General features: G+C 51.1%; 1 protein-coding gene across 2 annotated transcripts in view; it reads left to right on the forward strand.

Moving 5' to 3' along the window:
* The window catches only part of TBCD (tubulin folding cofactor D), a 176,107-nt gene that overhangs the window by 93,716 nt on the left and 67,562 nt on the right, over positions 1-14,829 (forward strand). For both annotated transcript variants that reach the window (XM_049859168.1, XM_049859170.1), the window contains exon 15: positions 2,731-2,887. In XM_049859168.1, coding sequence (XP_049715125.1) covers positions 2,731-2,887 — 157 coding nt within the window. The remainder of the gene's footprint in view (positions 1-2,730; positions 2,888-14,829) is intronic.

Raw genomic sequence — 14,829 nt, forward strand, 5'->3', positions numbered from 1 at the left:
TAGGCTGGGGTCCCCAATATGTGCAGAGTGGGGCCGGGGGGTTCCATGTTGGGTCCCCATCATGCCCGTGGAGTGGGGCTAGGGGCCAATGCGGGTCTACAGCAGGAGGCCGAGCCAGGCCATTGCTTCCTTAGGCCGTTTGTGTTGGGGTCCCTGGCCCTGATGTGTGCATGTCCTGGGAGGAAGGTTCTGGTTGAAGGGGATGCAGTTGATATGGTGATGCTTTGAGCTTTTCATCTTAAGTTTATTGTATGTAGCTTTAGGTAAATTTATAAATAAGTGTTTTATAATTTTTTAAAGGTAATCACTGTATGTATATAAAAGAAACTGTATAGAACCAAACCATCTTTTTGTTTGCTGTCTACATAGAATCAGAAATACTTAGATGCTGAGGGCAGTTTTGCGTGGTGCTCGTGGCCCACCACTTCCTGCGCCTTTTTGCTTAGACCATTTCTAGGTGCATTTTCCTGCAAGTAGATTTCTGTGACAACAATTTTACATGCAGATAGTCGGTTTCTTATACCCATCCTGGCGCAGAGCTGTTCCCGACTGTGCAGATCCCCGTGCAGTTGTTTCATGGCACAGGAGGGCGCGGAGCACACTGGTGCCGTACAGAGGGCAGTGGCTCACCAGGCCCAAGCTACCTGCTATGAACCCTTGTCAGAGACTTTTGAAATCAGTGTTTGGTCAGTTTCTAAAATTAATTAAATTTCCTTAAACACTTTATTCATAAATGTAATATATTTTAATTTTACATAATTTTCATGTCGCCAATAAGCAAAACCTTCTCAAGCACTTGAAATGCATGAATCTAATAAACTGATACCACAAAAATTTTAGTTCTTTAAACTCTCCAATACTCTCACCATAAAAAACCAACCAAACCCATTGCCGTTGAGTTAATTCTGACTCATAGCGACCCTATAGGACAGAGTAGAACTGCCCCATAGGGCTTTCAAGGAGCGCCTGGTGGATTCGAACTGCCAACCTTTTGGTTAGCAACCTTAGCTCTTAACCACTAGGGCACCAAGGTTTCCTTACTCTTACTGTGTTTCTTAAAATTCTCTCTTCTATAAAAAGGGCGTGGCGGCAGCACCAGACCTCCTCGTGGAACTTCACAAGGGGCAGGAGAGGCATTATCAGCATCGACAGCCCAAGGCTGAGAGTCCTCTGAGGCAGAGGTCAGACATGCCTCTGCTCTCCAACCTTTTTACCAATTCTGACACTAGCCATCCCTCCCACAGCACTCTACTTCTCTGCTGGGTCCAGTAATTTGTTGCAGTGGCCACACAGAACTCACAGACCATATGCACTGTTATGGAGTTTATCGGAGAAGTAACAGGTTACAATTCAGGATCAGGAAGAACTCAGGGTACAATTCTTTGATCAGGACAGCCTCTTCTTAGCCGTGTCCGCAGGCCATCCTCTTTCTGGCCCTCAGCCTCTCGGCTCCTGCTCTGCTCAGGAAAGCGTTACAAAGCTCTTTAGCTCTGCCAATAAGTGCCTGGAGTCGTCCCACTCCACCACTAAGCCTTGGCCCAAAGGTGCTCAGCTCTATCCCTCCATGGATCGGCCCACCCAGTGTAACTGCCTTGCTCTGTGGGCTGGGAAGCCCACTGCACCATCTCGCGCTGGTCTCCTGGTTCTGCTGCCACCGATTCTCTACTGCTCCTTCTTGCTGTCTCGCGCCGTCCCTGGTGTTACAGCTCTCTCTTTGTGTCCTGGGTCTAGGAGATTCTTGGTGCAGGGACCCCGGGTGCAAAGGATATGCCCCACTCTACTCTCTTCTTCCTTTCTGCCTCTGGGATGGCTTATTTTAAGCCTAGAGGCATGGAAAACTGACCAGTCCCTAGTTAGGTTTTCCATATACCCTATTTGCACGGTCACACCCCCACAGGGTTCCGTGAACCTTATTTGTATTATTAGTAAGCTGTCCAATCTCTCTGGTGGGCCATAAGCACCTTATTTGCACAATTCTACCCAGTCATTTTGTGGAAGTTACAAGACCATGGCTAGAAGGACCATATTAAGTAATTCACGGCACTACATCTTTACATCAAAAATCACACGTCCAATAGTAAATTAGTCAATTATACATTTTCAGATGGAGCCAGAAGATATAATCTGTGATATACTTGAACTTCCCAATTGACCTTAACTATTAACAGATAATAAAATACGCATAGGTTGTTCCCAATGTTAATACAGAGTGACCGTGGGTTTGAGGCACTCTTCATCTGAATTTCCAATTCTGAAACCTCCCAGGGTTAGCAGACCCCCACGCAGGGCAGAATGAGGACGTTCTACCGGTGTGCCCCTCACAAGGTGTCTCCAGGAGCTGGCCTCTTCTGGGCATGAGACACTTTTGCCTAATTTGTAGGCTGCTCTGTAGTGCCTGCACTAACCTTGTTAAATGTGGAGCTTCCTTTCTTCCTGCTGGGTAGGAGATTGCATTTCTCTCAGTCTCTTCAACAAACCCCTTTATCTGAATTTTGGGTACCATGTTTTCTTTTTTTTACCTTTTCACCAGATTTGAGCTGATAGACTTCTGTTTTCCTTCAGGTGTTTTTTTTGTGCAGGGTGACAGCTTCTACAGCGACTAGGACGGCCTGTGGCGGGGATGTGCGTGTCACATGGCAGACGCAGATAAAGCCATGCTTGTGACACGCACATCCTGTACCTGCACAGCCCCAGGCCTGTGTCCTCACACCCTCTCTCTCTTGTATCCAGTTGTTGCCGTGATCCGGAGAGCACTGACCTATGACGAGAAGCGGGGTGCCTGCAGTGTGGGCGCCAACGTCAGGGACGCCGCCTGCTACGTGTGCTGGGCCTTCGCGCGTGCCTACGAGCCGACAGAGCTGCGGCCCTTCGTGGCCGAAATCTCCAGGTAAGGCTGTGATGTCGGGCCCCACGGGTACGCCTGTGTCCTCCTCCTGGGACTGGTTGCCCTGATGGTGTGTGCACAAGGAGCAGTCAGCGTGTCCTTCCCTACAGCTGTTCCCAAGAACAGTTACTTGTCCTTTGAAAGGATCATCTGTCACAAGGAAGTTCCCTCTTCACGGGTAACCAGTTCAAACCAGCAGTGTCTGGGAGGGACTTGGAGCCTTAGGTGGGTGTGTGTCAGCTGACTTTCATAAAGGTGATGGGCGGTGACTTGGGATAGTGTGGAAACATGGGGTGGACGGATCAGGTGTGTTGTGGTGAGAGTGAATCTGAAAGTTCCCCCCCATGGCCTTTGGCCTGGATGCCTCCTCCCTCTGCCACTTTAGGGGTATTTGCTTCTGCTGCAGAGCCTGACTGTGGCCTTAACTTCTGGTTCCCGGGGGCCAGCATGTTTATTAACAATGGTAGTTGCCAGCACACTTCGTTTTTGGAAGGCTTGGGAATGTAAGTGACCCTCCAGAGCCACTCTGGGAGTTGGGAACTACCTGGCCCCACCTGCAGGTGGGGCTGGGGCCTGTGCCGGGGTGGCCCCTTCACCTGTGCTGGGGTGTAGCTGGACGCTGCAAGGCTGCCTGGGCCCTGGGAACATCATATGTGTCCCTGGGACAGTAAATTCTTAAGTTAATTTTTAAAGATTTTTAAAAATTATTTTTATTGTGATAAAAATATATATAACAAAAATTTGTCTCTTCAGCATTTTTAACATGTATAATTCAGTGGCATTAGTTATGTTCACTGTCTTATGCAACCATTACCACTGTCCGTTTCCAGATTTTTTATTACCCTTGACAGGAAGGGGTTCAGTGCCCCCTAAGCAGTGACTCCCCTACCACCCTGGTAACCACTAATGAACTTTGGTGTCTATACATTTGTCTCTTCTAGATGGTTCATGTAAGTGTGATTGTACAATATTTGTCCTTCCCTGTCTGACTTACTTTGCTTAGCACCACGTTACCGGGGTTCCTCCATGTGGTAGCACGTGTCAGGACTTCATTTCTCTCTGCGGCTGAGCAGTACTCTGTTGTATGGATGGACCACATTCTGTTTTAGTTTTTGTGCACTGATTGGATGCTCTGCTTTTGGATTGAGGTGAATGGTTTTAATGACAGGGATGAGGTGTCCATTTCTTGTGCTTTCCCCGGGAGCCGGGGGTGGAGGCACTGAGTGAGTGACTCAGCTGGAGGTGGGGGCCACAGGTGTATGAACCCTCTCAAGTGAATCATCACGGGCTTTAATAAAAAAAGCCGTGACTACCTTTTCTGGGAAAGTGAACGAGGAAAGTTGGTTTTGAAATTATGCTACAGCCCTATAAGCTCCTTCCCTCCCACAGCTCTTCAGGAGGCGGCCACCAGGCTCTCACATGGGGCCAAGTGCAGCCACCTGCTCCCCCTGCCCTGGGCAGTGTGTGCGGCCACCCAGTGGCAGCTCAGGGCCCTCGGTGATGCCAGGGTGGCATGGTGCACACGTGGTTCTCTAGGTGGTGAACAGCATGTCTGGCCTTGGGCAGTTTGGGCTTGGAGGACTTGGGCTGGGAGCGCGTCTGGGGCAGTTAGTGGATCCATGGAAGCTGTATCTCTCCATCACAGTGAAGATCGTGCTGAAGGAGATAAGGCACTTCGAGGAAGTTGTAAAGATGTCTGTCTGCTCTTTGTCCTGTCGCAATGGTGAGGGAAGAGGAGGGGCCTGCGGGCGCAGTGGTAGGAGATGCTGTGGATAAGGGGTCACTGACCCTGCCCTCAGCAGCTGCTCTGGCCGCAGGCGCCGGCATTTCCAGCACACAGTGCTGGCTGGAGGGGAGGGCTGTGTCGGAGCTCATCATGCCCCCTGCCACGCGGCTACTTGTCCTTGTCGTTGCTGTGTGGCGCCAGCTGTTCTGTGTCAGTTTACAGCAGCCTCGGGGAAGGGCTTCCTGCCGCTTCTTGTCCCGTTCCCAACTTTCTGGAAGCTGATTGTGTAGCCAGGAAAAGAAAGCAGCAGTGTTGTCCTGAGACTGACTTCAGATGGAGCTGCACAGCTGTCCTCGGAGCCGGCAGTGCTGTCAGGGTTCCGGCTTCTCTGGGCCAGCGACGAGAATGCTCTTCTAGCATCCTGCAGGCATGGGCCCTGAGCCCGACGGCCCCAGGAAGAACCCGCCCGACGGCCCCAGGAGCAGTCCGTCCTCAGCCACCCACCGTGAAGCAGAGGGGCTCTTGATTCAGTCATATGGCTGCTGGGGCCGGATCTGGCTCCTGCCTTGGTCATCGGTATTTCAGAGTGAAAATAACCCCGAGGAACTACTTTTCAGCCTCCTATTTTGTTTAGGAGCTGTAAGTTTTACAGGGGCCAGGGCCTCTTCTTTCCTTTGTACTTTGCAGCGTGGCCTGAGGTGGGGCTGAGGCCAAGGATGGCAGAGGATCGACCAGGGGGTGGCAGGTTCCAGGGCCTTCAGTTACACGGGCCTGGGGCACCTCTGGCTGCTGCTTAGCTCCTACATATTTCTGCTGAAAGCTGCCCAACACGTTGTAGACTGAGCATGGTGTGTGCCTGAAGAGAGGACGTCAGCAGAGCCGTCTCGACCACAGGGGTCCCCAGCTTTGTTTTTGGCCAGTGAGATAAGTCACACGACAAAACACGCCAGGCCCAGGGCTGCCCCCACAGTGGACCTCTTTCAGCCACAAGCGCATAGTTGCTGTGCTTTTTAACTTCGGAACTTAAGCCTCACGACTGCTGTCTCAGCAGTGATTTTGATAAAGTGGAAGAAACCGCTGCTGTGTGCTGGGCCTGGCTCAGCGTGGCCTGGCTTGGAGGCCTTATGGCCACTGTGCTTGTGTTTGAAGGCTGCGTGACCTCACAGTGAGCTGTTTGTGTGAACAGCAAGCAGTGTTGGAGGCACCTTTGTGCTTCGAGTTCAGCTCCTTCTCGGTGTGTGTACAATAGTGTGAGTGGGTTTAGCTTCCACCTGTGCTGAAGGAATGTGGGACGTTTGCTCTGCTTGGCAGGCCCTCTGGCATTCGGAAAAGTGGGCAGACCGCACTGATGGAGCCAGGCCTGCCCAGTGCCTCTACCACTCAACTGAAAAGTCCCCACTAGGGTACATCTTTGGAGCACACTTGTCAGTGAAGGGGCTTTGAGAGAGTGGGCTGTGGCATTGTGAGTGGTGTGGTGGATGAGGCTCCGCAGGGCCCACTAGGGGTGGTGGGCAGACTTTGCAGCTCTGCTTTGGCGCAAGGGCAGCCCAGGCCGGCATGGTCTGTGGGGACGGGTGACCGTGAGGACGTGCTGGTCTGAGCAGGGTGTGCAGAAACTCACTGCATGAGGATAGCAGCAGCATGTCCTCAGGACTTCAGGGAGGACTCAGGTCTGTGGACAGCTGGCCCAGACTGCACAGGAGGACGTCAGGGGAGCGTCCACAGCACTCACTGGACAGCTGGCCCAGACTGTGCAGGAGGACAGTTACTGGGTGCTGGGTCCGGGGAGCGTCCACAGCACTCGCTGGACAGCTGGCCCAGACTGCGCAGGAGGACGTCAGGGGAGCGTCCACAGCACTCGCTGGACAGCTGGCCCAGGTTGTGCAGGAGGATGTCGGGAGCGTCTGCAGCACTCACCTGGCAGCTGGCCCAGACTGTGCAGGAGGATGGTTACTGTGTGCTAGGTCAGGGGAGCGTCCATTGCACTCATTGGACAACTGGCTCAGAGTTCGCAGGAGGACCGTTACTGTGCACTGGGTCAGGGGAGCGTCCGCAGCACTTGCTGGGCCTGAGCCGGGGATCTCAGTGCAGGGAGGTGGAAGGCCTTGACCTCCCGAGTGTGAACGCATGTCACGCTCCACCAGGTGCTGCCCTCACACACGCCCACTGCCTTCTTCCCAACTGGTAGTAAGGTGGCCAGCGCCAGTTGCCTGGGGTGTTTGTGTCTACAGCAGCCCCCTTTACCTGTGGCCTGGCCCACAATTCCTTTCAGTCCAGTCGGGCATATTCGCAGGGTTTTGCTCCACCCTTCCTGTCCATCCAGACTCCTGGCATTCCAGTGGGGGTGGAGAGGGCGGGGCAGGTGAGTCACCCAGCCAGGTCGGCCAGGTCAGCAAGAGGATGCTGCAGGGGAGCCTCCTGCCCCAGGAGCACTGCGCCCGAGTATCGGTCAGGGTGTGCCCCTCGATCTGCTTCCCTTGGCCCATAATAAATGACCGCACTTTAATTGTCAGCTTTTAAGCCCATTAATTCTGTCAAATGATAAAATCTTGGTATCTTTAACTGCTTTCACAAACTCTCTAGTGTACCCCACAGAAGTTGACAAGTGAGATCCAAATGCAGCCCTCTCCATGAAGTAGAAACTTATGATAAAAAGCCAGGGAGGTAGAAGGGGGTATGGGAAGGGCGCCACTCAGGGGCAGGAGGGGAGAGTGTGGCGGGGGGTGGGGGGCTCATGCACCAGAGACACCTCAGAGGTGCCTGTGACCCCTGACTAGCCAGTGTCTGAGGGGTGCTCTCCAGGTGTGGTCGCTCACTTTCTAGTTGGCTCCTAATTTTCTGCTGAAGAAACCTGGACTGAATAGCCCCCTCTCACCTCACCATGAAGTGGGAATGCTCACTACTTGGTAAATACGGAAGGAGCTGCTGAGGTGACTGTATTCATGTTCTGAGTTAGTGCTGGCCCTGTGCTCAGAGAGATGACGGCTGAAATCGCGGTTTTATGGAGGAACTGCGTAGAGTTGAGGAGGACTAAAGGTGGTGCTGAGGCTGTGCAGCACGGCCTGCATTACCTCGAGACCCCTCCCTGCATTACCTCGAGACCCCTCGGCGGAGCAGAGGCTGAGCTGCCGGCAGGGAAAGGACGAGCTTCCTCTAGCCACCGTGGTGGTCACCGCCTTCCGTCAGTTTCTTCACCTGAAACTATTTTGTAACCGAGGTCGTGTTGACGTCAGCACAAGCAGGGGCGGTGGCCCTGGCACGGCCCTTTGTGCTCTCCGTGGGTGGGCGGGCAGGCGCAGTGGGCACCCCAGGCAGTGCAGCAAAGCGGCCAGGGACAGGTGCTCAGACCCCTCCCTTGAGGGCAAGATTGTCCTGCAGAATCAGGACACAGCCGGTGCCGCTCAGAGCCATGTCCTGCTCTCACCGTAGCATTTCTGATGGCACGGCTCCCACCAGCAGAGAGCTGGTTCTCGCCCAGGAAGAGTGCAGGGATGGTTAGTGGGTGGAGCGTGCAGGCTGGACCAGAGTCCCTGTCCAGCCCCCAGCTCGGCACGGACATGGCACCATTGTGCTCACTGGAGTGGTCTCTGAATTTTATGGTTTAGGGAGTGAAGACAGCCGCAGGCAGGGCTTACCTTTTACTTGAAAGAAATGATTTGCAACTTTCAGAAAACAGTGATAATAGATTACTAGTGTGATCTTTTTAAAATTGTTGACTTGGAAACTACAGGATCACTATTACTTAAGGTAAAAATGGTGTATGTTGCTTTTTATTGCTGTAAAATATGAGCCAGGAAGAATGGAGTTGGGTGTGAGGTCTGCTCTGTGCTGTACCTGCTAAAATCAGGTGCCGTGGGCGTGGCAAGTCCCAGCGTGTGCTCCCTTGACTTGGGCAGAAAGAGGATCTCGTTCTGTTTGACGCAGCCCTTTCCCTCTGTGAGGAAATAGTGGTGAGTATCGCACAAACCTCCCCAGCGAAAGCAGACAGGTGCAGGCACCTGGAACACGTCTTGGCGCATGTAGATGTTGCCCCGACCGCTGGCTTGCGGCCTCGCTGCTCCCGCTCCCGAGCAGCAAAGAAAGTACCTGGCTCACACATGACTCAGCTTTCTAAGCAGAATTTCAAAAGCACAGACCAGACCTTAGCATGCCCCGTGGGAGTAGGTGTGCTAGGAAAGCGCGTTCATATATTTACCCAGTATCATCAAACCTGTTTGTGTTTGAAACACACTAGTATTTCTGGATAAGCCAGTTTTGTTCTGAAAGTGTGAAATTAGAGCACCTTTTCTTTATTTAGTCCAAATCAAAACCTGTTTTAATAAAACACGCTTTATTTAAAACCCTGTTGTGTCCATAGGTGTGTACACAGTTGATTCATTAAAAAATAAAAAAAGAACATGTTAACTTAAAATTCTGCAGTGGTCGAAAGCTGTGTTTTTCAGGTGGCCTTGTTATACTTGTCTACTTTCAGTGAAGTTTGTCTACATGTGGATAAAGCAGCAAGTGTTCTAAGACATTCACTTGGGAACCCAGAAGTGCCTGGATTCAGGCTGGTGAGACCCCACGGTCCCTGTCATGGCCGGGCCTAGGCCGAGCCTCTGAGAAGCTGTAGGGGCTGTAACTGGGCCCTGCGGTCACAGTGCGTTATGGCCGCAGCATGCGTGCAGGTCTCACCCTCCTTCGTCACACCGATGACGATGTTCATTGTGAAACAGAAAAAAAGGGAGCAAGCCACCTGCGGTCTCACTGCCCAGAGATGCCACTGTCCCCCTTTACTGTCTCTGTCCCCCATCCCCCATCCCCCATCCCTTCATCGGCCGTCCTTCTTCCCTGTCCCCCTGTCCCCATCCCCCGTCCCTGTCTTCCATCCCTGCCTCCCCACCTCCCATTCCCCATCCATCATTCCATCCCACTTATGTCTACCAAGCTGCCCCGAGATGGACCTTTTGGGGCTTCTGTGGCACACCGTCTGTTCAGAGTTGTAGCTGCATGGCCATTAAGCTTGACCGAAGTGAAGGTGCCATTCCTCCCACAGCACCCCTTGTAGGACAAGTGCTGTTGGGACACACATGCTGTCTGGAGGATGGCACAGGACTGGCCCTGGTGGCCGCAGGGATTGGGTCGTGGTGGCTGGAGGCTGCCATCCAGTGAGGGGCAGAACATCTATCAGATAGAGGTGCTGCGTCTGGGTGATCCTCAGCCCTATGAAGTCACGTGCTTCCTGTCTGTGGAGGGTGCTCTGTTGAGCAGTCTCCAGCTCTGTGTGGTCACATGTGTTCCCATCTCTGGAGGATGCTCTGTTAGGTGCTCTGCTGGGCGGTTCCCAGCCCTGTGAGGTCATGTGCTCCCCATCTATGGTGGGTGTTTCCTTGGGCAGTCCCCAACTCTCTGTGGTCACACGTGCTCCTCATCTGTGGAGGGTCCTCCGTTGGGCAGTTCCCAGCCCTGTGTGGTCATGCGTGCTCCCCATCTGTGGAGGGTGCTCCGTCGAGTGGTCCTCAGCCCTGTGAGGTCACATGCTCCCTGTTTGTGGAGGGTGCTCTGTCAGGCAGTCCCCAGCCCCGTGTGGTCACGCATGCTCCCCATCTGTGGAGGGTGCTCTGTCAGGCAGTCCCCAGCCCTGTGTGGTCACGCATGCTCCCCATCTGTGGAGGGTGCTCTGTCAGGTGGTCCCCAGCCCTGTGTGATCATGCGTGCTCTCTGTCTGGCTGCCTCAGAAGAGAGTCGTTGATGAGAGAGTTGACATTGACTGATGACTTAAAAGCAACCTTAAAGGGGTGTTTGGCTAGTCTACAGGATGACAGTGATTTTAAATTCCACCTTTGTATTTGTTCTAGTTTCTCCTCTTTAAACAAGTCTTCCCAAATTTAAAAGTAGTGGTTTAGGATGAATAAATTGACTGGAATTGTTAAAAATTCAGTGTAAGACGTGAGCTTTCTATTTTATCAGCTGGAGCTGAGAGTCAATAAATATAGAAGTCAGCATTTCCCTTATATCAGATGCTAAAGGAAAGCAGTAATTCTTGGTTAATATCATTTCCCAGTTGGAAACCCTGGTAGCATAGTGGTTAAGAGTTTGGCTGCTAACCAAAAGGTCGGCAGTTCGAATGTACCAGGCACCCCTTGGAAACCCTATGGGACAGTTCTATTCTGTCCTATAGGGTTGCTGTGAGTCGAAATTGACTAGATGGAAATGGGTTTGGGTTTTTTTTTTTAATCATTTCCCAGAACATGTATGATTTTATGAAATGATGTTTTTATTAACATGTGAATATAAAACTTAAATTTGTGTTAATTCTGAGAATATGTTTAGAATAAAATACTAAATATATTTTTTTAAGAACAGTAGTTATCTAATGAAGGAGCCCTGGTGGCGCAGTGGTTAAGTGCTTTGCTCTACACTGAAAGGTCGGTGGTTTGAACCTACCAGCTGCTGTGCGAGAGAAAGACCTGGTGATCTGCTCCCGTAAAAATTCGAGGCCAGAAAATCCTATGGGCAGTTCTGTTCTGCCACATGGGATCACCGTGAATCGGAATCCACTCAACAGCACCTCACAATAACAGTTACCTAATTTTTATTTATTGAAAGATTGTATTAATATATGTCTTGATTAGTTCAGTGATTTCCAAGATTTAATAAAAGCCATCCATGAGGTATTTAAACTAGAAGCAGTTAACCTTAAAGTGTCCCTGCAGAAGTGAGATGAATTTCCTTCAGTTTTAAACCAGTATTTGTTTCTCGTCTTGGCTACGGTTCATAATAAAATAAAGCATTTAGAGAAGAAAAGGGAATAATTTTCTGTCGATAGAGTTCTGTCGAAATTGCTTTCAGTTTCAAGTCGTAAAAGGAGTGTATACAAAGAATTTCAGAAACTAGTACTGGATATTTGAAGATCTTCAGATATTTAGTTGCTTTTCAAAAAAGGCATTTAATTTTGAACCAATTTTAGACTTGAAGAGAAATCATAGGAAGAGTTCCCACGTACCCTTTTCCCAGCTTCATCTGGCGTTAACTTCTCATGTCACTGTGGTACAGTTATCGAAACTAAGACGGGAAGGGTGGTACAATCCTGTTACCCAAGCTGCAGCTTTGACTTGGATTTCCCCACTGCTTTCACTGTTGCCTTTCTTTTGCCTAGGACCCCACCCAGAACCCTACCCAGACTCCTGTTCAGGACCCCACCGAGGGCCCCCCCCAAGCCTCCCCCAGGACCCCCATTCAGAACCCTGCTAGGAACCCCACCCAGGACCCTGCCCAAGGCCCCATCCGGGACCCTGTCTGGATCCCCTCCTTGGGCCCCCATGCTAGTCGTTTTGTCTCCTGGTTCCCTCACATTTCCTCAGTCACTCTTGTCTTTCATTACCTGGGTACCTTTTTAAAAAATAACAGATTTATTGAGATTTAATTCATTTATCGTTGAATCCTCTTTTAAAGTTTGAAGATTTTAGTATGTTCACAGGTTGTGCAGCCATCACCACTGTCAAATTCCGAACATTGGCGTCACCCCAGGAAGAAACCCTCCACCCATCCCCACTCCAGCCCTGGCAGCACTCCGATCTGCTTCTGTCCCTGTATTTTAACCCCAACACTTTGAGAGTCCTGGCCAGGTGTTAGTAGATGTCCCTCAGTTCGGGTTTGTCTGCTGATGTTTAGATTGGGGTTATGCACAGTTGGGAAGGAGACACGAGGTTAGACCTTCTTGGGGGGTCCCCAGGGACCTCGAATGGTGACAGGACTTGTCACTGGTAAGGTCCCCTCAGCCACTGGGTTAAGGTTGTGTCTGCCAGGTGTCTTCACGGTGAAGTTCGTATTTCTTCCTTCTTTAAACACGGAGCCCATGCAGCTGTCCTGTTTCTCCTTAAAGTCTCGCCCACTGACGTCTGCCTCGTTGGTGGGTGTGGTGTGGCAGTCGAGCCTGTGGTGGCCTGATGGCGATTTTGTGTTTTCCTCCCTCACCTGTGTTTGTCCTGAGGGACTCTTGTTCCTCTCCCCTTTTTATTTGTTTATATCAGTTTGAGCTCATAGTTATCTATCTTACTTTTAGGGCTGTGATACAATATTGTTATTTGTTCTGTTGCTCAGATTGTCTGGCTTTGGCCATTGGGAGCTCTTTCAGGTTGGCTCCTGTGCCCTCTCCGTATGACTCCTTTCTTCCTGTTCCTCTAGTACTTTTTAACTTTCTGGCATCCCAAGATGCTCCAGATTGATCTTGGATTTTCCTGCTCCAGGCTGGACTCAACCATTGCTAAGAAGTTTTTGTTCCGTTTATTAGAGAATGGTATTTAGAACCCAACATATGGGTGCTGGGTGTGCTCATCGATACTGGGGCATCATTGCTTCTAGGCCCCCTCATTTTTTTAAACCAACTCAGGTGTGGCTTGCACACACACGTATGCATGCACATGGGCACACACAAACGCACACACTCACACATACATACCTGCTCACACACACGTGCACATAAAGCATGCACACATGGCACATGCTCACATACTCATGCACATACATACTCACACACACATCTACGTATACGCAGAACTGTATGTTCCTGGATTTCTCTTAAGTGTATATGTATCTTGAAAATCCCTGTGTCCATACGGACACCTACAAGCCCGATCCAGCACCCCAGGTTCTTCTCCCTACCCCCATTGCTTATTTGTAACATCTCTATCGGACAGTAGGTTTAGAATGGCTAACCCACACCCCCCTGAGAGGCAGATCTGCTGACTAGAGTGAGCGCGCATTTCTTCTCAGAGCCTGTTTGGCTCCTTTCTTCCCCACGGTCCTCTCCGTGGCCTCACTCGCCACAGCGACCTTCCTTCCGGGGCTGCCCCACATGCGCACCAAGGGTTTCTTTCAACTATGTGTACAGTAAAACTCACTCTTGTCCTGTGCACTTCTGTGGGTTCCCCCAAACTCGCTGAGCTGTGCCCTGTGACTACAGTACCAAACAGCATAGTCATTTCACTCCAGGGTCCCACACCGCCCCAACCCCTTATTGCCTGTGGGTTTGCCATTTCTAGAGTGTCGTGTAAATGGAGACGTACAATATGTAGACTTGGTTCTGCTTTCTTCTAAGCAGATGCATTGAAGATTCATCCATGTTTTGCATGAGTCAGTGGTTCATTCCAGTGGGGGTCCAAATGTTGCTTGCTTTGTCTAATGTGCCTGGTAGTCTTTTTTTTTTTTTTTTTCCATTTGGACATAGTTTCCACATTTAATGGAAAATAGAGCGAGGCTAGGCTTTGTGTCAGAATCCTCCCCAGTTTATGGGTGCCTCCTCTGGGCTGCACTGCCCTGCCTTGGCCAGGACTAGATGTCTCTTGGCAGACCCCATGTCTTCCCCAGGGAGTAGACAGGTGGTGGAGAGGCCAGCACACGCAGCCTGTGGAGACACAGCACCATCCACTGGGCAGTGGACGGGCAGTGGAAGGGCACTGCTCGGTGACGCTGCCTGTGGGGACTGCTAACCTGCTTTTGAGGTGAACTCTTGTGTCTGAAATGCTGTTTTTCTTAACCATTTTCTCTGTAGGGTGGTATGAGATACAGACTCTTGAGTTCTGCTTCAAAGTACACTCCTTCCCTACCAACTCTTGTGTTCTGTTGCTCCTAAAGCAGTGCAGGGTCCAGTGGGCACTCTCTGATTTATTAACAGCAGCTAAATCTGATAACTTTGTTAAGACAGAGATTTAAGTAAAGCCAAGAGTGCCGTGAGCCTGGGTGGCATCACTCTCTCTGAGGTTGTCACGGCCTGGCTATGGGGTGTCACCTCAGTCTCCTGATAGTGTTTACATGACAGGTAATAGCTGTTTTCCACACTTGGCAGCACATTTTTGAGGTAATTACCTGTTGTGAGTATCTGGGATTACCGACTGCCACAGAGATGCAGGGACCTCTACCACAGGGTGAGTGCCTGGGGGACATCAGGTCCCTGTGACCCCGCAGCCAGTGTGTGGTTCTGCTTGTGGGGGGCATTTGCCCAAACCACACAGCACGGCCTTCCAGCACCGGGTGAGGGTTCCGGCCTCAGTGCCTTAGACCCGTGCGGTCACCTGCTCACTGAATTCTTCATTCTTGTCTGCCTGACATCCATGTCTGTGCTCTGCGTTTTGTGGTTGCCTCACCCCAGCAGGCCAAGCGTGTCCTTCCCCCGAGGTTGCCGCCTCCCTGTGATATCGTGGCCCTCACAGTGGCACCAACAGTGGGGCCACTTTCACAT

This window comes from Elephas maximus, chromosome 19, assembly GCF_024166365.1.
Source record: "Elephas maximus indicus isolate mEleMax1 chromosome 19, mEleMax1 primary haplotype, whole genome shotgun sequence".
NCBI classification, from domain to species: Eukaryota; Metazoa; Chordata; class Mammalia; order Proboscidea; family Elephantidae; genus Elephas; species Elephas maximus.